Source organism: Mus pahari, chromosome 2 (assembly GCF_900095145.1).
Source record: "Mus pahari chromosome 2, PAHARI_EIJ_v1.1, whole genome shotgun sequence".
Classification (NCBI taxonomy): domain Eukaryota; kingdom Metazoa; phylum Chordata; class Mammalia; order Rodentia; family Muridae; genus Mus; species Mus pahari.
In genome coordinates this window covers 53,888,463-53,909,752 of record NC_034591.1, presented here as the reverse complement: position 1 = coordinate 53,909,752, position 21,290 = coordinate 53,888,463, and the positions used below count along the sequence as shown (strand labels likewise).

At 44.1% G+C, this 21,290-nt stretch overlaps 1 protein-coding gene across 1 annotated transcript in view; it reads right to left on the bottom strand.

The window, feature by feature from the left end:
* The window catches only part of Bpgm (bisphosphoglycerate mutase), a 28,241-nt gene extending 7,950 nt beyond the window's left edge, over positions 1-20,291 (bottom strand). Inside the window, exons 1-2 of the mRNA XM_021190825.1 lie at positions 20,173-20,291; positions 8,485-9,145 (exon numbers count right to left, since the gene is read on the bottom strand). Of these exons, the coding sequence (XP_021046484.1) occupies positions 8,485-9,085 (601 nt within the window). The 5' untranslated portion in view covers positions 9,086-9,145; positions 20,173-20,291. The remainder of the gene's footprint in view (positions 1-8,484; positions 9,146-20,172) is intronic.
* Positions 20,292-21,290: the final 999 nt, after the last annotated feature.

The following is a 21,290-nucleotide window of genomic DNA, read 5'->3' as shown; positions in this document are numbered from 1 at the left end:
GAGCATCTTTAATTCTTGAGTCTCTATGCAGGAGCTTCTCGAAATTCACTGCAACCACTGGAAATGGTGGAAGCATTTGAAATAAGAAATTATGAAAGTTTAGGAGAAAACCACGCAAGCAAATTCATACCCAAAATGGGAAACTTAAATAACTTATTTTCTACGTGCGGGAGTAGCTTCAGACAGTCAATTTGCACCTGCCGGCACTCGCTCTAAGTCATGGTAACAAACTAGAACAGGAGACACTGTACTTCAACCACAACACCTTCTGGGAGAAGCACTTGAACAAATCCTGGCTTCTGGGCCAAAAGCAGGACTTGAATCACTGGACCCCAGGCATACAGTTGAACTGAGTGAATTCTAACTTTCTTGGCTTTCGAGTCTAGTCTTTATTGTTGAAGCCTTGATTAAAGACTTTTCTCACTATGAACTGAGCAAGAAAAGGGATGTGGGGGGTGCATTTAAACAGTTCTTAGCCTGGAACAAAAAGGTGTTTATACCTAGTGCTAATCAAGCAAACAGCACAAATGTAGTCTTTGGCTTTTCTCTAAACTGCCTACAAATCTTTTAGCAGCAGGAAATGGGAAAAAGCAGCATTCAGGGACAGGAGGATTTACTTCAGGACAAAAGGAAAGCCCATATTTTGGGATTAAAAACATAAACAAAAACAAAAAAGCAAAAACCAAACCCAGCTCCAGTCAACCTGGTGGCAGTCAACTGTGAGGCCCCTACCTGCCCCTTTGTGTCCCCACTGGACTTATGGGACAAGAACTCTGTGTATTCTTCTATTATAGGTAAGGGCTGAAAGAAGAGAGTGTACATTACAGGTGACCATACAAGTAAGTTTAATTTTAGGCTTTTAAAATTTTAGTTTCACATACACACAATTAAAAGATAGCCTGGGGAAACCAAAGAAAACAGGGTATTAAATACTGTAACCCGATAGCAGGGTAACAGCTGCTGCTTTAAAATAAAGCGTGAGAGAAATGTATTTACCTTTCAGTTTTAGTTAACTTTTCATTAACTATAATTTACCAAATTTATTCACTTGAATCATTTATAATAATGTGTTCAAATAATTATAATTTAATTTATTTAGTTAAATTACAGTTAAAATCTTATGCTATTTAAAAATAAAGGCTACTATAGATTTTGTAGGCTTACATAAAAGAAAGCTCAGCTCTATCACTCAGCAATTATTTGTCTCCCAGGAAAGAGGGCTTGAACTCCATGATTCTGAAAATATCCCACTAAATGCCAAAGGTGACAAACACCTCAGCCACCATCAGCAGCCAGCTCTAGCTGACCTTTCCTCCTGTTTCTCTCATTTCACGTCCCCTTGTGTCTGACTTGCTGTGTGTGCAGTTGTGTACACTTCTCCAGGGACAGAGTCCAAGTCTTACACAAATTTCTTGCCGCCACTCTTTCTTATCCTGCCTTGCATCTGCCTGATCCTGTGCTTAAACCCAGACTAAACAATCTACTTCCTCTGGCAAGGGGCAGACCACATCCAACACTCAGTTAGGTACTAGGCTTTTCCTTCAGTGTGGACCGGCAGGAAACAAACAGGAAGCGACTAGGCCAACCACAAGAAAAAGAACCACACGCCTGTCTGGAACTGGGCACAACAAACAGGTTGCTTTCAGCTCTCCCGCTGGCATTCGAAGTTCTCTCGCAGTGTTGTGAGGAGCACATCTGAGCCTGTCAGGGGTGAGATCTGCTTTAACCTGGACTTACTGACAAAAGTGTAGGTCATTATTTACGGTTCTAAAAACCAGTGAAGTAGTCCCGGGAGGAATTTTCTTACTGTATAGTATCCCATGCCTTGTTTGTCTTCTCTGAGAGTATTAGGCATTCTCAGATTAAACGTAAATCGATCTCAAGATTACAAACCATTTACAAGTCAAGACACTATAATAAAAGTAAGTTACTTGGCAGGTTACAGGCCAGGCTCAGCAGATAGGGAGCCTGACAAGAGATGCTGCCACAAGGCTCCTAAAGTGGTGATCCTTGGGTAAGAATGTTAGCTAACTTCCAACCAGTAACATTGTCTTCAACTGTATTGCTCACACACATTGACTCCAAGAGGTTCATAACCTACTTCTAGACTCACTAGATGATATTAGGAGCACACGGATGTGTGTGTGTGTGTGTGTGAGTGTGTGTGTGTGTGTGTACAAGTGGGAAGAGCAGAGGAAAGTATAAGGCTATAGAATATAGTGACAAATAAGAGGTCTGGGATTGAAAAGCCATTAGAAGGCTTCACAACCTATATAAGTAATACCGGCAAGAATAACAAAATACATGGTTGGGCTAGGGTGCAGCTCAGCCGCAGGGCACTGGTCTGGAAGGTGTGAGGTTCTTGGGTTAATCCCCAGCACCATAAAAATAAAAGTACAAACAAACTCTTCCAGCATTTTCTGTGTAACATCTCATGAAGAAGGACTTTGAAGGGTGGCCTTGTGCTGCTGCTGGCTTAGACACTGAAGAGTCAGCACCACAGCTCCAGAAGACTGAAAAAGCCTAAACAATGCCCACTCGAGTTCTCAAGACACAGGGAGGTGTGTTGAGCCATGTGCATCTAATTCCACTGTGTGTATGTGGAGAGAGCAGATGGAAGCGCATGGCTAGAGAATATGGTGGCAAATAGGGGTCCTGGGATTGAATCCCACTCAGACGATCATCACTCTGTGGAACACAAACTAAGGTCCCGATTAAGGGCACTTCACTTACTGACGACACTGAATGAAGCAGGTCTCTTCCGAGGCGCCATTCTCACTACATTAATACTAAAGCGCCTGCCAGCCAGCTCCGTTAAGTTTTGCCTGTAAAGGTGTAGGCACCTGCAGTTGGCAATACCCAAGAGCCTGGCATCCCCTGCCCCCGAGTCACCTTGCAGACATGCCGCCTGCCTCTGCAACTCAGCTCTGTTTGGTCCTCATAGCTTGGTTCCCTCCCACATGCCACGTGCATGGGCCGAGGTGGTACAGGGCATTCTCCGCCAAGGTTTCTTCACCTAGCATGATGGGACAGATTCATCCACGGTACTGGGGTGTGAAAAAGCTTGCTTGTTTTCATTAAAGCAGCTCATTAAGCTTACTGAACAGTGATTGATGCCACGAAGTAAAGAAATAGGATTTGGAGACAGTAAACAACAGAATAAAACCCAATACTGAGCTACTGCTTTCCAGAGAGCTAAGAGCCACATTCAGGTTTCTACATGAAACAAGATATCTGTGTTAAATGTCTAGGACTATGCTTGGCAGGAAGCACGAGCTCCAAAAACAGCCTCTTTGTACAGCTGTGCCAGGGAGTGCCACTCACAGGCCACAGTGTTACAATGGCGACAATAACTAAAGACTCATTTCCCCCAGGGAGTGCCACTCACGGGCTACAGTGTTACAATGGCGGTAATAACTAAAGACTCATTACCTTTTTAAAAAATGGTTTACCTGCTAGGGATGCTCTGGACTCTGCTGCTTACACTGTAATGTTCTGGATAAAGAATAAGCAAGGAAAAGAGCCATTCTTCAGGGGAAAAAACTTAAAATGAAAAAAATCCTGCTTGCAATCCTGCTTAGAAGCGGAGTAAATTGGACTTGGGGCAGAGTTGACAATTCTGACTGTGGTCATCGTGGTCAAGTCATCCAAGGCCTTCCTGGGTTTTGTTTTTTTTACACCACTCTGGGTTCTGTCTTCTAAGCACAACCAGGATCTGACTGTAGTAATGCCACAGTACCAAATACAGGACAACAAAAAAGAAGTGTCCTAAAATCAACACTTGCACAGCTGGCGTACACAGACACTGCCCCTGTAGACCAGAGGGCAGGTGAATGCTGTGAGCACATTAAAGAACAATATTATAATTACTTACTTAACTGGAGTCACCACTATCCCCACCTCTGAGTTAGTTCTTAAACAGTTAAAGTAGTTTTATAATTGGTAACGTGTGGTTTAAGGAAAACATAGGGAAAGTTCCCCAGGTCCTTAAAAGCCCCTATTTTATGAGGGACATTTTTATATAAATATTTATTCCTATAGAAAGCATGCATTGGAATCAGATGCATGTATAACAAGCATCTTTACCTCTTTTTTTTTTTCCCCTTTTAAATCAATGTAAGTTTGGAAGCTTTTGTGTTTACAGAAAGTATGCATTTCAAAGACTGTTAATTCTAATGAATTCTGGTTAGTCATTAAGTCTAAAGACATCCATACAGTAAAGTGACTTTGTAATTTACTGGCTGATCTGTGGTAACTCTAGAAGTAAAAGGTGACAGTAATTACATCAAGATCATTAGTATCCATCAGAAATGGGTCTTGTGAGGCAGACAACCATAGAATGTACACTAGCAATGTGGTAAATTTTCATAATAAACATACATATTGCAAGCTCTGATTTCTATAAGAGAGTTGAGGTGCCCCCCCACCCCGCCACCCTACCAAGTAGAGGAAAGTCATTCAACTTGTTGGAGAAAAGGTAGCTTCTAAAGTCAACGGAATATTTTATCAAATAGCACATAAAGCCCTATAAACTTAACCTTCTCAAGAATCCACATGTAAGACAACAGGCCTAAGGGTGGTGTTCCTATGTTGGTGAGTGAGTGTGCCTATAACAAATGAACAGAGATGATAGGGAAGAAACACTGCCTACCCTTCAGGACACCATCTCTTCAGATCCCGGGAAGATACCCATGCTTAATTCTTCCTCGAATGTTCAAAACCAAGTCTGCAGTGAAGCCATGTAATGCTACACCCCAGAGCCGTTATGCATTTGGATCGGAATTAATTTTGTTATTGTTGTGCCCCCAGAAACCTTTTCATGTTCCCAGACTTTCCACAGCCTTACCTTGTTACAGGGTCCGATGTCAGGATTCAATTGCGTATGGGTTTCTGACCCACACTTAAGCTGTGCCGACACTTGGGCTTTAGATGAGTGAAGACAAGTGTTTTGAGCACTCGCAAAACAACAAGTAACTACTTTATGAAATAAACCAGCCTATTTCACACACATAACTTCTTCATGTTAGGTAGGCAGTCCACAAGTGGGAGGAGGCATGGGAACATCTAAGAACTCCATGAATCTTAACAGTGGTTTCAACAGGGGCTACTCCAGTCCTTTTTTTCCAAAAAGAAAAAAAAAAATAATCTTAAAGAATGGGCAAGAGCCAAAACCAAAAGTCCCCTTTACGCTTTCCTATGGTCAGATTTCAATCAGTGTATCGACGATGTTGTTGCCTGGGTTACAGACTGATGTCTCGCTGCATCTTCTGGCTTCTGTACATTCCCCCTAATGGGAAATCTCCCTGTCCCTCATACCATAGGCACCATTTCTACACTCTAGCTCCTGCCTCTCTTTCCCTGCAGACGTCTTCTACCCTTTGCCTTCCTTTCTCCTGACCCCAGACCTCCTAAGTAAGTCTTTTCTTCTCATTTCAACTCCACTGCCTTAGCTCAGAATCACAAAATAAGACCATTTCCTAAAGTTATCTACAGTGATAATGACTGAAGTCATAACAAGGTTATTTCAATTTTGTTAGCCTCTGAAAACTCACTGAATCCTAGATGGCCGACTTTTAGGAAGGCATTCCAGAGTGCTGAAAGCAGTCTGTGGCCCGAGCTCCTTTCTGAGAAAGCCCTGGTCCTTTTCTGTCTCAGCAGTTAAAGCTAAGCTTTTGCCTTTCCGGTTATATATTCATTATCTATGTATATCTGTGTTATTATCACTTCATTATACTTGCCCTAAGCCATTCTTCACTGTAACAACATGTCCTTTTTAATTTTTAATTTCACTGAATTTTATAGCATTAATAAAATATAACTCACACATAAGCTATCCATTTAAGGTGTACATTTCAATAGCTTTTCAGATATGCGCAGAGTTGTACAACCATCATTATAATTGATTTTAGAAAAGTTTTGCCACCCAAGAAGCAACTCAGAATCAAGTCTCTCGCTGCCCTCGCAGACTCCAGGCATCCCAGTCCTGTCGGTGTGCACGTGTTCTAAGTTCTGTCTCGAGATTGACACCTATTCTGGACATAAAGATTCGTCTTTATTTATGTGCGTGCATGTGTGGCTGCATGAATATATGACACACGTGTGGGGGCCCTCAGATGCCAAAAGAGGTATCTGGCCCCTTAGAACTGGCATGACGGGCTGCGTAGGCGCTGGGAGATGAACTCGGGTCCTCTGGACGAGCAGGAAGTACTCCTAACCGCCGAGTCATGCCTCCAGCCTCCACTCTGGACATCGTATAAAGAATTCTTTGTGCCTAGCTTTCCCACAGTGGAATGACCTAGCCTCCAGTACCCTGCATACAGTACTCTTCATTCCTCTTCACTGCCAAGAAGATCTACTACTCTGTGGCTAGAAAACATTGAATTTGCCCATTCGTTAGTTGGACATTTAAGTTGTTCTACATTTTGGCTATTATGAATCTGCTGTTATTAAAGTTTGTAAATAAGCTTTAGTGTGGAAATTTTCATTTCTCTTGGGTGTTGATTGAACTTTGTTCCGGGGGGGGGGGGGCGGGCAGGCAGACAGACAGATTGAAGTTTCAACCTCCAGGACCTCAGAATGTGGCCTTAGTTGAAAATCAAGTCTTTAAAAGAAATAATCAAGTTAAAATGACGTCAGTCGGCACACCCCACCTCTGTAGTATGTATGAATGTCTCTATAACACGAAGAAATTTGGACAAGGACCCCTAACCCCACAAGTTACATGGGAATGGTGGTGTACAAATCCAGGAAATACCAAAGACTGCCAGCAGTCACCAGCGCCTAGAGCTGTAAAGCTGGACATAAGGATAGCCCTGCCTATCCCTTCAAACTTCTAGACTCATCAAGTGAATTTCTGTTGTTTCAGGTGTCCAGCTCTGGGCCCTTCACAGCTACGCTGGGGCACCAACACGAGTGTGAATGTGGGGTAGGGGTGGGGTAGCTGGTTTTGAGAAGAGTGCACTGGACCCCTTTAGGAAGCTGCACATTCTTATCCAAAGCACATTACACTGCTTGACTGGATAATTTTTTAAAATAAATTATTAATACATTAAAATTTTCCCTTAATTGTGGACAAATTTTTTATTTCCATTTTGTTTTTTGGATTATTTGTTTGTTTGTTTGTTTGTTTTTGAGACAAGTTTCTCTGTATAGCCCCTGGCTGTCCTGGAGCTTGTCTGTAGACAAGGCTGGCTTGCCTCGGCCTCCCAAGTGCTGGGATCAAAGGCAGGCAGCGCCATCACCTGGCATGTAGACTTTATGTCTAACCTCACCTCCAACAGATATTTTCCCTTCACCTCTACCACGGTGATTGCCTCCTTCACCACCAATGGGAGAGCCTTTTCCTAGCTCTCTTACAAAGATCATTCACAAACAGTAAACCATCCAGAAGGGTGGGAGTCGGGGTGGCCCTCTAGGGATACAGAACCATCTTAAAGAGACACATCCTTGTAGATGGGTGAGGAGTCAATAGTACTGAACAGCAGGAAACCTCCTCTTCTTTTTTTAGGGCTCATTCACCTAGCTAAGGGGAAAAGGAACCCCCGAAGGAGAACGGTATTTTTTGGGGGGAAGGGAGCCCGGCTAAAACACGATATAAGTTCCATCTCTGAAAAAGAGGTTGCGTAGAATGTAAATTCTGTCACAAACATTGAAATTTTAGATTTCTGTAGGAAGACATGGTGCAGACAGACAGACAGACTGAAGAGTCAAAGGGATAGGCGTGGGGTGAGAGAAGGGGGAGCAGGAGTGAGGAACGTCACCCTCAGTCACTAGCACCCCAGAACAGTGAGCCCAGAGTCCTTGTGTTAGAACTCAACATCAAGTGACTGAAACAAACAGAGGCCCCTGGTCTTCTCCTTTAGCAGAGATGCAGAAAGAAGCCACGTGTTTGATTTTCCTCCCCTCTAGCATTCTCATAAGCAGTGACTAAGCCTGGTCTGGAAAACTGCAACTAAAGAACTGCTCAGGAAATCCACGTCTGAAAACACAGCCACAACTGTTTGACATGGGGAGGAAATAGACAAAACTGGATTCTAGATCATTTACTTAAAAGGCTCAAATAAACTTGCAAAATTGCTTCCTTTCTTAGCCTCTTCTCCTTACAGCAGAGGGCAGGTGACCCCTCAGATCAGAGCGCGGTAAAGTGCAGAGCCCCCCGAGCAGTAGTTATCACCGGAACTGCTCAGAAATGCAAGGTCTTAGCTGTACCTCCCCAATTCTGAAACCCCAGAACCTCACCGCTCTGTCATACTGAACTCCCCGCATGAGCGACACACCGCGGTGTCTGAAAGCCTCTGCTTCCGCCACAACAAGCACCAAGGACTACAGGAGTTTTGGTTTTCAGAACAATGGCTCCTTAAATAAGAAGTGACAAGGGGCGTGAGGAGAGGAGGTGCTAGAGGGTAGCACGCTGTAGCTCAGTTTCTAGAGTAAGACCCAACCACAACATTGAGCAAGCTCTGAAGCAGGACAGAAAACCGGTACCTTCCAGATGTTTCAGGAGAGCTCTACTGCTATTCCCGTGAGCAGATATCAGAATGCTTTTGCCCTTTAAGATTTCCGGAGCGATCCTTTCCTTCCAGTAAGGAAGAAGTCTTTCCAGAACATCCTTCAAGCTTTCTGAACGTGGCAGTTGATCCAAGGGCACATCGCACACTTTGTACCTCCGGTCACTGTAGATCTCGTGGAAGTAGGGATGAGACTCCTCAATAGGAGGTGGGGTCACGTTGTAGCTTCTCCTCCAGAGCCTTACCTGCTCTTCACCATGATTCAAAGCCATTTTCTCCCTGTTGAGGCCAATCAAGGCTCCATAGTGACGCTCATTCAGACGCCAAGAGCTCTCCACAGGCACCCATTCCTGCCCTAGCTCTTCCAGGATCAGCCAGGCTGTGTGAATGGACCTGTTAAGGATGGATGTGAAGACAAGATCAAACTCGAAGTTGAGAGCTTTGAGCTGCCTCCCACAGTTCCGAGCCTCTTCCAGTCCGTCGCTGTTAAGTTTCTGGTCCACCCAACTACAGAATCGGTTCTCCTTATTCCATTGGCCCTCTCCATGTCTTAGTATAATAAGTCTGTGCTTGGACATGCTGGTGGCTGAACTACCCTGGGGTTCTCAATGGGATGATGTTCCAGAACAGCAGTATATCTACAAAGAGAAGACAAAAAACACATATTATATTCCTCCCTCAAATGACTACCCAGTCATGGAGAACAATTATACAACAGCCAGTTTCTAAGATAAGCTGAAATTCCTTTGAACAGTTTTGACATCAAACAGAACTGGTGATCATACACTTGGGCACATACAGAAACTCTTCAGATAATTACAGACAACCTCATTGACTTAAAATTTCTGATGTCTAGATAGCATGTTAATTGCGTGACATAAAAATGACAATACTCCGTTCTAATGGTGTGTTTCTACCCAAGTAAGCAGTTTATGCTTATTAAGGAGAGGACAACACGGAATGCGTTCTAGATCTCAGAACGAATGACTAGTAGCTGGGAACGCCCGGCTTCCAGCAGCTGACTCTACAATGAAAGCACCATTCTCTCTTGGGGTTTTCAGTGTCTTTCCAGCCTCACCTCATTGTGGACATTATAAAACATGTTAACTCAATGAAGTACTACATCTATGTCAGACTTCTTTCTGACAGGCGGCAACCAGCTCTCTGATGCTAAAGGCTCGCAGAGCTAGAGTATGGAAAAACACTCATAGCCTATATAAAAGGTATAGCTCGGCATTCAAATAAAATTACAAATGCTATAAAGTGTCCTTAGCAAGAACAAATGAAGTAGTCAGTGAAAGCAAATTTTCACCTGTCGTTGGCAGGAATAAATCCGGGTGCAAAACAAGCTATCAAATGTAAACAGCCGAGAGATGCTGCCTGCAGGAACAGATTAACAGAAACAGGTCCTGCGAGTGCAGGGAACCACACTGATAAGGGGGCCTTGCCGCCGCCGCCGCCGCCGCCTCCTCCTCCTCCTCCTCCTCCTCCTCCCCGTCCTGCAGAAACTCTACTCACATTAGCCACATTACTGTGAGGACAATCTACTAAAGTTGGACAAGCAACCCTCAGGCAAGTCCGAGCTCCCTTATGCTGTAGCTCCTGCCTATTCTGTCCTGGGAGAACCGGGAGAGCCGGCTGCATCTGTCCGCCTCTGGAAGAGGCTTCTCCACTGATATGTGATGCTGGGCTGGCACACTCCATCTCTATGCCAGGGTTTTTTTTCCACACTGGGGAGCAAAGATTATATGAACACTGGGGCCTGCCTGGCTTCTGCCATTCTTGGCAACTTCCAGTAACTGGAGATGTTCTGTTCTGCTTAAGCTGTGATTCACCCACAGTTATATAACAATCGGCGACAGAGTTCAGTGGACTCTACCTGGATTCTACTCTTTTTAAGCAATTCCTGGAGATTCTCAAGGAGAAACACTCCAATAAGATAAGGCTTCAGGAGTAAGTAGTGGTGGCTGAAGTGGTTTGTAAGCAGCTGGAAGGCGACCAGGATTAGAATTCATTCTCTTTCTTGCTGAACATCAGGTTTGGCATTCGGTGCATATGGAGCAGAGATGTACCCAGTGAGGAGAAGAACAAAGGCTCAGGAGGAAGCACCTCCCAAGACTGGGCAACTGCAGAGTGACAGCACAATGCCTGTTCTCTTGGCCTTAGGGACCACTGAGGTGGCAAAGAGAGAAGGGAATGGAAGTCACCTGGGAGTGCTTTGCCCATGACTATGTCCAGGGAATAATCACATTGATAAAGCCCCAACTTCACCTGGGAAAGATCAGCCAATGAATTCATGTGGATGTGGGTGGTACGGAGTTAGACCTTATGCTGTGTATGGATGTTTTGCCAGCGTGTACATCTCTGGCTGGTACCACCACTAAAGGCCAGAAGAAAGTGACAGATCCCTAGAGCTACAGACAGTTGTTAGCCATCATGTTGGTGCTAAGAATAGAGACCAGGTCCTCTGGAAGAGCAGCAGGGGCTCTTAATTGTTGAACCATCTCTCCAGCCCCAAGAAAGGTATTTTTATGTGCTTGTTTTCAAAAGTCTCTATCAGTCAAGTAAGAGATGCTTTAAGCCTATTGAAAACCATATCCAGTCTTGCAAATCATGTGTTTTGTTTTGTGGGTAAGAAATGAGAAGCATGCTATCAACTGTTCCTCTACTTCAGCCTTTAATTTGGCATGCCAAGTAAGAAGCCTCCAGGCTAAACAGTGAGAGAAGGAATTTTCCTTCAAATGAAGACCAGCATCTTCTTAGCGTTAGCTGTTAACTTGACATTCAGCGTCACTTAGGAGATGGGTCTCTGAGCATGCCTGTGGGATGACCTTAACTGTGTAACTGAGGTTAGGAAGGCTCAGTCGCTGTGTGTGTGTGTGTGTGGGGGGGGGGGGGGGGGGTGTACGGGTGGGCATTCCCTGCCTGAGACCCAGGACTATATGAAAACGGAGAACGAACACCAGTACAGATGCATAGACTCGCCGCTCTCTGCCCTTGACTGTGAATGTGAAGTGACTGCTGCTTCACATTCCTGCTGCCTTGATTTGCTTCAAGTGATGAACTGTAACTTGGAATCCTGAGCTAAATGAACCCTTTCTCCTTCGATTTGCTTTTATCTGAGCATTTTATCACATCGATGAAGAGGAAAAGAACACAGGCATGGGGACAAATTCTATAAGCAAAAACACTTCTCAATCAGTCTTGGTTACAAATTATATCAAGGGAACCAAACAAATATCGATGGCGTTAGCAGTGCTCAGACATCTACCACCAAGTCCCAGTACTCAGACACCTACCACCAAGTCTCAGTACTCAGACACCTACCACCAACCCTTAGTACTCAGACACCTACCACCAAGTCCCAGTACTCAGACACCTACCACCAAGTCCCAGTACTCGGACACCTACCACCAAGCCTTAGTACTCAGACACCTACCACCAAGCCTCAGGACTCAGACACCTACCACCAAGGTCCAGTACACAGACACCTACCACCAAGATCCAGTACTCAGACACCTACCACCAAGCTTCCCAGTGTCTTAATCTGCTACAGCTTGCTTCCATGTTTTTGAAAAAAACAATTCTTAGGAAGCCTATTGAAAACCATACGTGTATTTTACTGAAAATACATGTAATATAGCAGAACAATACTACAGCCCCATGCAAATACACTTTTTCCTTCAGACATACAGGAGGTGAACACAGGACACAGTACCAAACTAGAGCATCCATCTCAGGTAAACTAAACTTCCTACTCTCTCATTTGGTACAACTAATTTCCTATTTAACCAGCTGGCGACCATGTGCAAAGGCACTGTTGAGTTTGTAAGCTCTAAGGCCCCTCTTAGCATCTGTTGAAGCTGGCCTACCAAATGTTTAGCAACAGCTATAAGACGCTGGTCAGTTTGACAAGTTCAAGGCCGGGGCTGCAAACTCAAACTGATGTGTGCAGGAGGGACCACTGGACGAAAGGCAGGGCAAGAGTGCTGACTTCTGAGGACTGTGTGAATAATGGAGGCAACTCTAAGGAAGAGACGGAGCTTTTCTATAACCTGCGTCCTTTCTTCCTCACCACAAGGCGGGGTGTGTGTGTGTGTACACAGTTGGAAGCTTAGCTTGTCACTGCTGCAGATGAGCCTCATCAGGCCAAGCAGTCATTGCAGCCTATAGAAAAGCTACCTTTGTTACTAAGACCATATTTCTCTCCTCCCAAATTCAAAACCATTCCCTTAAAACCTCAGGCTTCATTTTTGCTTCATTTTGTTTGGGAAAAGCCACCACCCTGCAGCTGGTTTTTGTGGCTGCTGTTTTTAATCTCTCAGCAAGTTACTGACACCAAAGTTAGGCACTAATTTTTCAATCAGTCGTTTACTATCAAAAAAAAATCTGCATAGGTCATTGGATTAGTAGTTCCTGGAGTTCCTCCCTTTCATTGTTTATTTAATGTGTTCTGCCTGAATGTCTGCCTCCGCACCACATGCAGTATGCCTGGTGCCCACAGAGGCCAGAAGAGGGCGTCAGAGCCCCAGGTCTGGAGTTACACACAGCTGTGGGCTGCCGTGTGGGTGCTGTGAACTGATCCTGGGTCCTCTGGAGGAGCGGCCAGCACTCTTAATTGCTTAGCCATCTCTCCAGCTCCAGCTTCTTACTTCTAAGAGTATGGTCTGCCTGAAGAAAAGTTTTCTAAACCAACATAGTTCTACCCGACTCTAGCTCATCTTGCCTGGCCTTTCCCTCCACTGTTTTCCCTTCTTTCCAGACATTTCCTTATTGTAACCTATGGGTAGCTGTGTGTATGACATATGTGTGGTGTAATTTTTATTTTCCTGTAGCAATTGTTCTCTCTGAGGCTTACTGCCTCAGTCTGCTAACCCAGTCCTAGTACTAGAAGCTTCTAGACTTTGTACAGTCTTATCTAGGCCTAGAATGTTTTCAGCCTTTGAGACTGGCTGAGTAAGCTCGCCCTTTCTACTTACTTCTGAGCTCTGGCTGGCTGATTCAACTCAGCTGTTCTGGCTCAAGCTCTGCTCCAAGTTGACTGATTTAATATGGCTTTTTCTCTCTCAGCCTCTGCTTGGCCTCAAACTAATTCTAGCCATCTGTTCTGATCTTCTGGCTCCTTCTCATTCTCTGGCTCATTTGGTCTTCATGTGTCTAGCTTGTTCTCTCTTCAACCTGTCTCTGTGCAACTGTCCCAGCAAACCTGCCTCCTTCTCCTCTCCCCCTCTCTCTGCACTGCTCCCTTAAGTAGCTTCCCCTTCCTCTCTCTTGTGGAAGTTGGGCATATCCTAGCTCTGACTCATTCTGTCAAATCTTTCTCTAATCCATCACTTTGTCTGCCACTCAATCAGAACTCACTTCCAAACTAGAGTGTTTCCTTCTACAAATAAACCTTACCTTTATTGTTTGGGATTAAAGGTGTGTACTACGGACTGAGCCACACAACTAGAAACAGTTGATTTTTTTTTCCAGTAAATAACACAATCTTGGAGTTCACACTATAATCAAATATCCTACAACACATGTGTGCATGCTTTATATATGTGCACATATGTGTGTGTGTGTACACAGGCCAGAGGTTACTCTCCAGGTGTTTTCCTCTATTGCTTTTCACATCATCATCATCATCATCATCACGAACATGACTCCATATTAAACCTGAATCTTACAGACTGAACAAGACTAGCTGTCTAGGAAGCCTCAGGGATCCCCCCCCCCCCCGTCTTAGCTTCTCCAGTGCTAGGATTAAAGGCATGTACCATCAAGCCTAGCTTGGATGGAATGGTCAGATGGATGGATGGATGGACAGACAGACAAACAGATATGCTGGGGACCCAAGCTCAGGTTTTCACATTTGCACAGGACTGTGCCATCCCCTAGTCCTAGACATTGTTTTCTTTGTCCTCTGACTATGAAGGTATCTACAAATGTGTGCCTTGCCTACTCTACTGAAGTGATTTCTCAAAAGACCGTGATTACTCATGCCTATGTGGAGACCATTTCTCTCAGGGCACCTCAGACTCTTCTCAAGCCAACCATTTCCTCAGGGGGAGTCTCCTAGGAGTTCAGTCCTGCATTTCCTTCTTTTATACTCTGGCCTTGGATCTTCATTTTATCCCTCCCCAGTTATTTGTGATGGTGGTGGTGGGGTGGTGGTGGTGGTGGTGATGGTGGTGGTATTAGCCACAGCAGTTTATTCAGAGTGCATGTTCAAACTCTCAACTACTATCCATGGGGTACCTCCCATTGTGCCCACTTTACAGATGCAGAACTGAAAGGAGTAACTTGCCTAAATTAGCACAGGTTATAGGTGGCAGAACCACAATTCAGTCTCAGTTGTCCCCAAGGATACACCCATGTCCTGAACCACTCTGCTACACTGCCACACTGGAACCCCAGGCTCTGGCCTCAAACCTCAAAACCTCATTTTTTTTCCTCACTCCTTTCAACACATTAAAGGGAATGATTCACATTCTGCAAGCCAAACCCTCACCAGCCTTCCTAGCACAGTCGATTGATTCACTTTTCCCAATGTGCAGCAGTGCCACTTGGGCACAGCACAATGGTCAGCCTGTGAGGGAAAACAGGCTCCAGGGTGGACTGTGCCTTCAGAACAGCAGTGAGGAAGGCTGGCCTGTGTGCACTTGCTACTGTGTCACTAACAAGGGAGAGTAAGTAACAATGGCAGAGGTTCTTTATTCTCAAAAGAGGAAGAGGAAAGAGAAAGCATCTCTCCTTTCATGGACACAGCATTACAGGGGGTGGATTTGGAAAGATATTTAAATTTAGGTTGATATAAAAAAGAAATGGAGTTCTGGCCTAAGGTATCAATCAGGAACAGGTGCAGAGAGAGAACAGGAGGCCCATTCAAAATGGCGAGAACTATAAGTAGATGACTATTCATTCTGATTTGCCTAAAACAGTATTGCTTTATGCTTTTTTTCCTTCCCCAACATAATTATTACTAAGGCTCCTTTCACACCTAAGTGTCCCATTTGGAAAATTATATGGTCACTCTGTTATAGGGTATAATCAGGAAGTAGGCGGAGTCTAGTCTAGAAAGATAAAACTGAATAGAGGCTCAAGGAGGACCTTGTGCCGAAGAATGCCGACTCTTCTGTAAACACTGGGACGTCATTAAAGGTTTAATGGCACACATTTGAGGGCCAGAAGCATTCATGCTCACAGAGAAGTCTAAATATTAGCTGTGTGGGGGGGGGGGCGGTTTGCAGGAAACCCTGGTGACATACAATGACAACCTGGGCCAAGAAGACGGCTGCTGAAAAGAAATAAATATAGGTGAGAAAGAAACTGTAGTTTGTTTAAGATGCTGGCAATATTCCCTGTAAAAATCCAAGCAGTCAATTTTTTTTTTAGCTTTTCAGACTATATGATCTCTGTCATAATAAGTAGAGTTGTATAATTTTGTCTCTGTAGCTGCAAGTACCTGTACACAACACGTGAGTAAATGTGATATAATTTGATAGTGGCATCGAAATTAGAATCTCATATCATTTTCACATGATATATTGTTATTAGTAGGCTAATTTCAACAATGTAAAGTGAAAAAAAAACCCATCCATTTATATCTTGTGGAATATATATATATATATATATATATATCTCCAGAAGGCTCTGGTGTGCAAATCCTTGCCTAGCTAGACCCCATACGTGGATGTGCTCCCAACACTATAAAATAGCCAGCTTATCAGTGAGACCCTGTCTCGAAGAAATGAAACAAAACAAGACAAACAAGCAAGTGAAACCACCAGTTGTACCCTTGGCCAGACCTGCAAAGTGCCCTGGGGAATGGAATCCGGTCCACAGTTATTTTTATTCCTCACAGAAGTCAGCATTGAGCACACTGAAGTTAAGAGTACCCAGTTTGTGCTTAATTCAGTGTTTAGGAACAGGTTCAAGTGGGGGGGGGAGAACCATGGGAAAACGATTCCCTTGTTGACCTCCCACAAACTTGCGCTCCCATTTGACATACCCTCTTTGTAAATCACGTTGCACGACACTAAAAGTGAATGTAGATTTGTGCAGAAGCAGGACCTATCCAGTTGTCTTAGCAGTACAGAAAAATAAAAAAAAAAAAATCAGGTGATTCAAAAGATCTTTCGCCAGTTATAATGAAGACCTCTCATTATATCTAGAAATTTCATCTCTCTATTCCGTATATACTATATGTTGAAATTCCATCTAGATTACGAAACCCAAGATTTTTTTTTTTCCTATAAATGCCACCATGAAGCTGTGCTTCAAATTTCGAGTCTTTTAACAAAGCAGAAACAGAAAGAGCTGACAGGTTGAGTGATTGGCACGTAAAACCAACCGACTGACTGAGGGGCGTGTATACCTGAGAGCCTCGAAGTGCCCTCAGATCTGCCGCATGCCCCACATTTGCAGGTTGTTTCCTCCATCTGTTTACAAATTAACACCGATGGGGCTTGGCTTCCTCCTTCCCTCAGCGTTTGAAACGTTAAGTACACCTAAGACTCTGGTATCACAACTCATGAAGAGACAGATAAGTCACAGTGTAAAAGAGAAGCCCGAACTTCTACTTTTTGCCATTTTTTCAAAACAGCAATAACATGTCAAGTAATATCAAATAGGGGACTTGGGGCCAGAATCTCTCAAATCCAGAACTTACTCTTAAGGATTAAACATTTAAAACCCACCTCAGAGGACTCAGATTTTCCTTACTCCAGATCCCCACCGTACAGTTTTCTGCAACCTTTACTTCCCACTGCTCGAGGCAGCTAACCTTACGGAAGATGAGCTGGCTGTATTTGAGGACAAGGAGAAAGACCACAGATGCCTCTCATCAATTACAAAGGAACCGTTCTTGAGGCAAATGAAACCGAGTACTTAATTCCTTAGGGTTTCAAGAATCTTAACAAGACACACCCTCCCCAGACTCAAGCTGTTTAAACATAAGCTGAGTCCTGACAGCACTTGGGATCCCACTATTACTTTCTGAAAAGTTGATGTGGTAACTTTCCCACTTGTGTATGCAGTGCTAAGGAACACCTCTGCAGCAGACTCTGCCACTCACAGGCATCCCTCACTAAAACCGTCATCCTTCACTCTTGCATCACACACACACACACAGTTACAAAGGCAGCAAATTACATCAGGTAGAGCCCTCTTTACATGAAAGAGTTACACGTGCGTAGTCATGAGGCTTGACTTTGCCTGAGCTGAGGTACTTGCTACAGCCTGCTTGGAATCAGCAGTGTGGGCAACGCCCACTCAAGAGTCTTCTTTTCTCTCCCCAGTTACTGCCCTAGGGTGGAGGCTTGTCAATACAAACTGTGTCCATCAAATCCCAAAAGCTCAAAAAAGCCTGCACCGGAGCACTGCTTAGCAGCTGAATCACGGTTTGATAATGAATACATTCAATTCTTTGAACACTAAGTTGTAACAAAAGCATTACTCCCTTAGGAAATATAAAATGAATTGTGTGAGGTACCCTAGCAAACAGAGAGGCAGAAAGGACTGGGTTTTAGCTCACTCATGCAGACTGGTACAGACCACAGGCCCATCAAAGTGATTCTACCAGGCTGATGGTTATGGCTAGACATGAAATCAAGGAATAAAGTAAAATGAAGAGAAAGGTTAAACAGGAGACTTAAGCAGAAGAGAGCAAGCAGCAATCGAATGTGCGTGAAGGGGAAGGCAGAATGAATTATGCAGTCCTAGAAGCACACCAAATACTATTAGAGTGTGCAGTCCAAACATTGTATAAAGTAGTTTACTGCTGTGTCTTTCTAATGGAAGGGTCTTGTTATTGATATCTTTGGATCCAGGCTCTCGCTATGTGGCAGCAATCCTCCAGCCTCAACCTCCTAAATCCTGGGATTACAGGAGCATGGCACCAGGCCGAGATATCAATCCCTTTGCTCTCTTTCTTCACATATCGCCTCACGCTTGGCTTCAATTCCAAGAACATCTGAGAAGCCACCAGTGCAAGCATGTTGTCCTCTGTTCTCTAGGCATGCAGAGCTAGATGCGTGGATTATGAAGTTAGATGTACCAACCACTTCATAAAGTGAAACAACCCTATTAATCTCACAAACCATAAAAGGTAAAGAGGAAGAGAAACTTAACACAAAATAGCCAAACACTAATAGTTGCCTCTGAGTAATGAGATTAAAGATGACAATTTTTTTTTGGCTATATTAGATTTCTATACTCTCCTTTAAAAAAAAATTTTTTTTACAATGATCTGGTTAGTTTGGTTCAGTTTAAATATGGGCACAAAAGAATATGTCCTTGAAGCTGGACACTTTTATTTGCTTCAGACTTTATACAGAGGTAAATACAGTGAGATTTTCCTTGTAGACATGATAGTGAAAAATTGTCTAATTATCTTTAATTTTACGTAGCCTTTAATAAAGGTATGGACCTTGGAAATGTAAGTTCTGCCTTTTTAAAAGATGTGGAAACTGGGCTGGAGAGACGGCTCAGTGGTTAGGAGCACTGGCTGTTCTTCCAGAGGAGCTGGGTTCCCTTCCTAGCACCTGCATGAGGGCTCACAGCCATCTGCTCCAGTTCGGGGGGGGGGGGGCAGTTCCATGGACACTAGGTGCACACGGAGTACACATACATACATTCAGGCAAAAAAAAAAAAAAACAAAAAAAAAAAACTCATACACATAAAACAGTCTTGAAAAAAATGTGAAAACTGGGCTGGAGAGGTGGCTCAGAGGTTAGGAACACTGACGGTTCTTCCAGAGGTCCTGAGTTCAAATCCCAGCAACCACATGGTGACTCACAACCACCTGTAATGGGATCCAGTGTCGTCTTCTGGTGTGTTTGAATACAGCTACAATGTACTTTTACACATAAAATAAACAAATCTAAAAAAATGTGAAAATTAAGTTTTACAGACAAATTAACACAACTTCTTCTTTTATTATAGAAACTTTTGTACCTGCTGATGAAATGTAACCATTTACTTTTTATTTCCTTCTGAAGGAGTCTGAATTCTGTTAGTTAATATTCTAGAACCGTGGGGGTTGGGGGGTCATCCTGCAAAGTAAACTTCATTACAATTTTGCGTTTCTTTTGACTTACTGTAGTGAAATACTTGCTCCTACCCCTTAGCACAAAAAGAAATGACACTTTTTGGCCATGGTAGTGGTGTGTGTGTGTGTGTGTGTGTGTGTGTGTGTGTGTGTGCTGGAGAGGAGGCAGTGTTCCCCTGAACCCAGAATATGGTTCCTGAGATTCCTGAATATGCAACAACCTCTTTGCCTTCCATGATATTTTCCCCCTTAACTCACACTTTTAGGATCAAGGTCTGCCTTCACCCTACACCTGCTTCCTTCCAGGGAATCCACTGGCTAAGACAAGTTGCCACACAAGAGCCATCCAGGAGGTAGAATTCAACTTTGCTAAGCCACCATCACTACAGCTCTGGGTTCACACACCATCACTCCAGCCGACAGAACTCACTGTCCCTGAGAGATGCACTCTGAGAAAGGGGCAGCCGAGACCTGGGGTATCCGCGAGGGTCCCCACTTGAGGCAGGCATCAGGTTCCCACCAGATACTAAAGCCAGGCAGGGTAGCAATCGGCCTTCTCACGATAGAACAGCAAGCCACTTAAGAAAAGAAATCCTCACAACTGTAACAATTACAACAAAGCCACTCACCTGCAAGGAAACCACCAGTAGCAGCCGGTCCTCAGTAACGCTGTACTCTAGACGCCAGCGAGGATTCATCGCTACAGCCGGCATCGACACTCTTTTGTAGCCCAGAAGCCAGACCGGTCAGAACCGATGGCGCTGGGTATTGGAAGTCAGAGTTGTCACTCATTGACGACCCCGCCCTCCGGCGGGCGACCAGCTGGGAGTTCTTTCCGGTTTCTCAAATCCCTCGGGTAAGAAGGGAAGCTATGATTGGTTTAATGAGGAAACAGACGTACAGATAGACCAATAAGATGGTAGTTTTGGGCATAGGCAGGCGGGCTTTAGCCGTAGACGCCCAAACCCCTGCGCGCCGCCGGGGCAATACTTAGGGGCGGCTTGCTTTGCTATCCAGGGAACTGTTTAAAGTTCTTGAAATTGAAATACACCTGCTGTGAAAAGCGGGTCGGCAGACGAAGTGATATTTCTTTTAGTTAACGGAAATTTTGAGATTCTACCTAGGCTGAACCCAGTAGATGCTCACAGAAGCTTGTTTGGCACGCATCTGCGCCGAAAACAGATTAAAATGAAAACCTTTAAAGTGTCCTGTTTACAGATAGTCGCTCATTCTTACTTTCTCCTAACATTACGAAGAGAAGAGAAACGAATAATAGGATATCCTAAAAGTACAAGAACTGGCGAATGAGGTTAGAAAAGGAGAAAATAGTAAACTTGGAGAATCAGTTTCTGAACAGAAACCTATGAAAATGCCAGCTTGACGCTCGGGTCTGGTACCAGAGCTGGAAGCTACTAAGAAGGCTTGAACTACCACACAGGGTCTGAAACGTGTGTCAAAACGTGAATGAGAAAGATAAGAAATGTTATGTTTGCCCGAGCACACAGGAAAATTCTTGATTTCTGAAAGCTAGTTCTACTTAGTGTCTTCTGAACTCACCTAGTTAATCCTATAAACAAGTCCAATAAGTTTGTGACCAGCTAATGGGTGCTCAGATCAGTTACCCATACATTTAGGATGATAATCTTGACACGCCATGAACTGACGGCCTGCTTGTAGCAAGTTGTATATCCCATTTCTCCATTTTAGCTCATGATAGTTGCAGCTGCCCCTTTCTCAGAGTGCATCT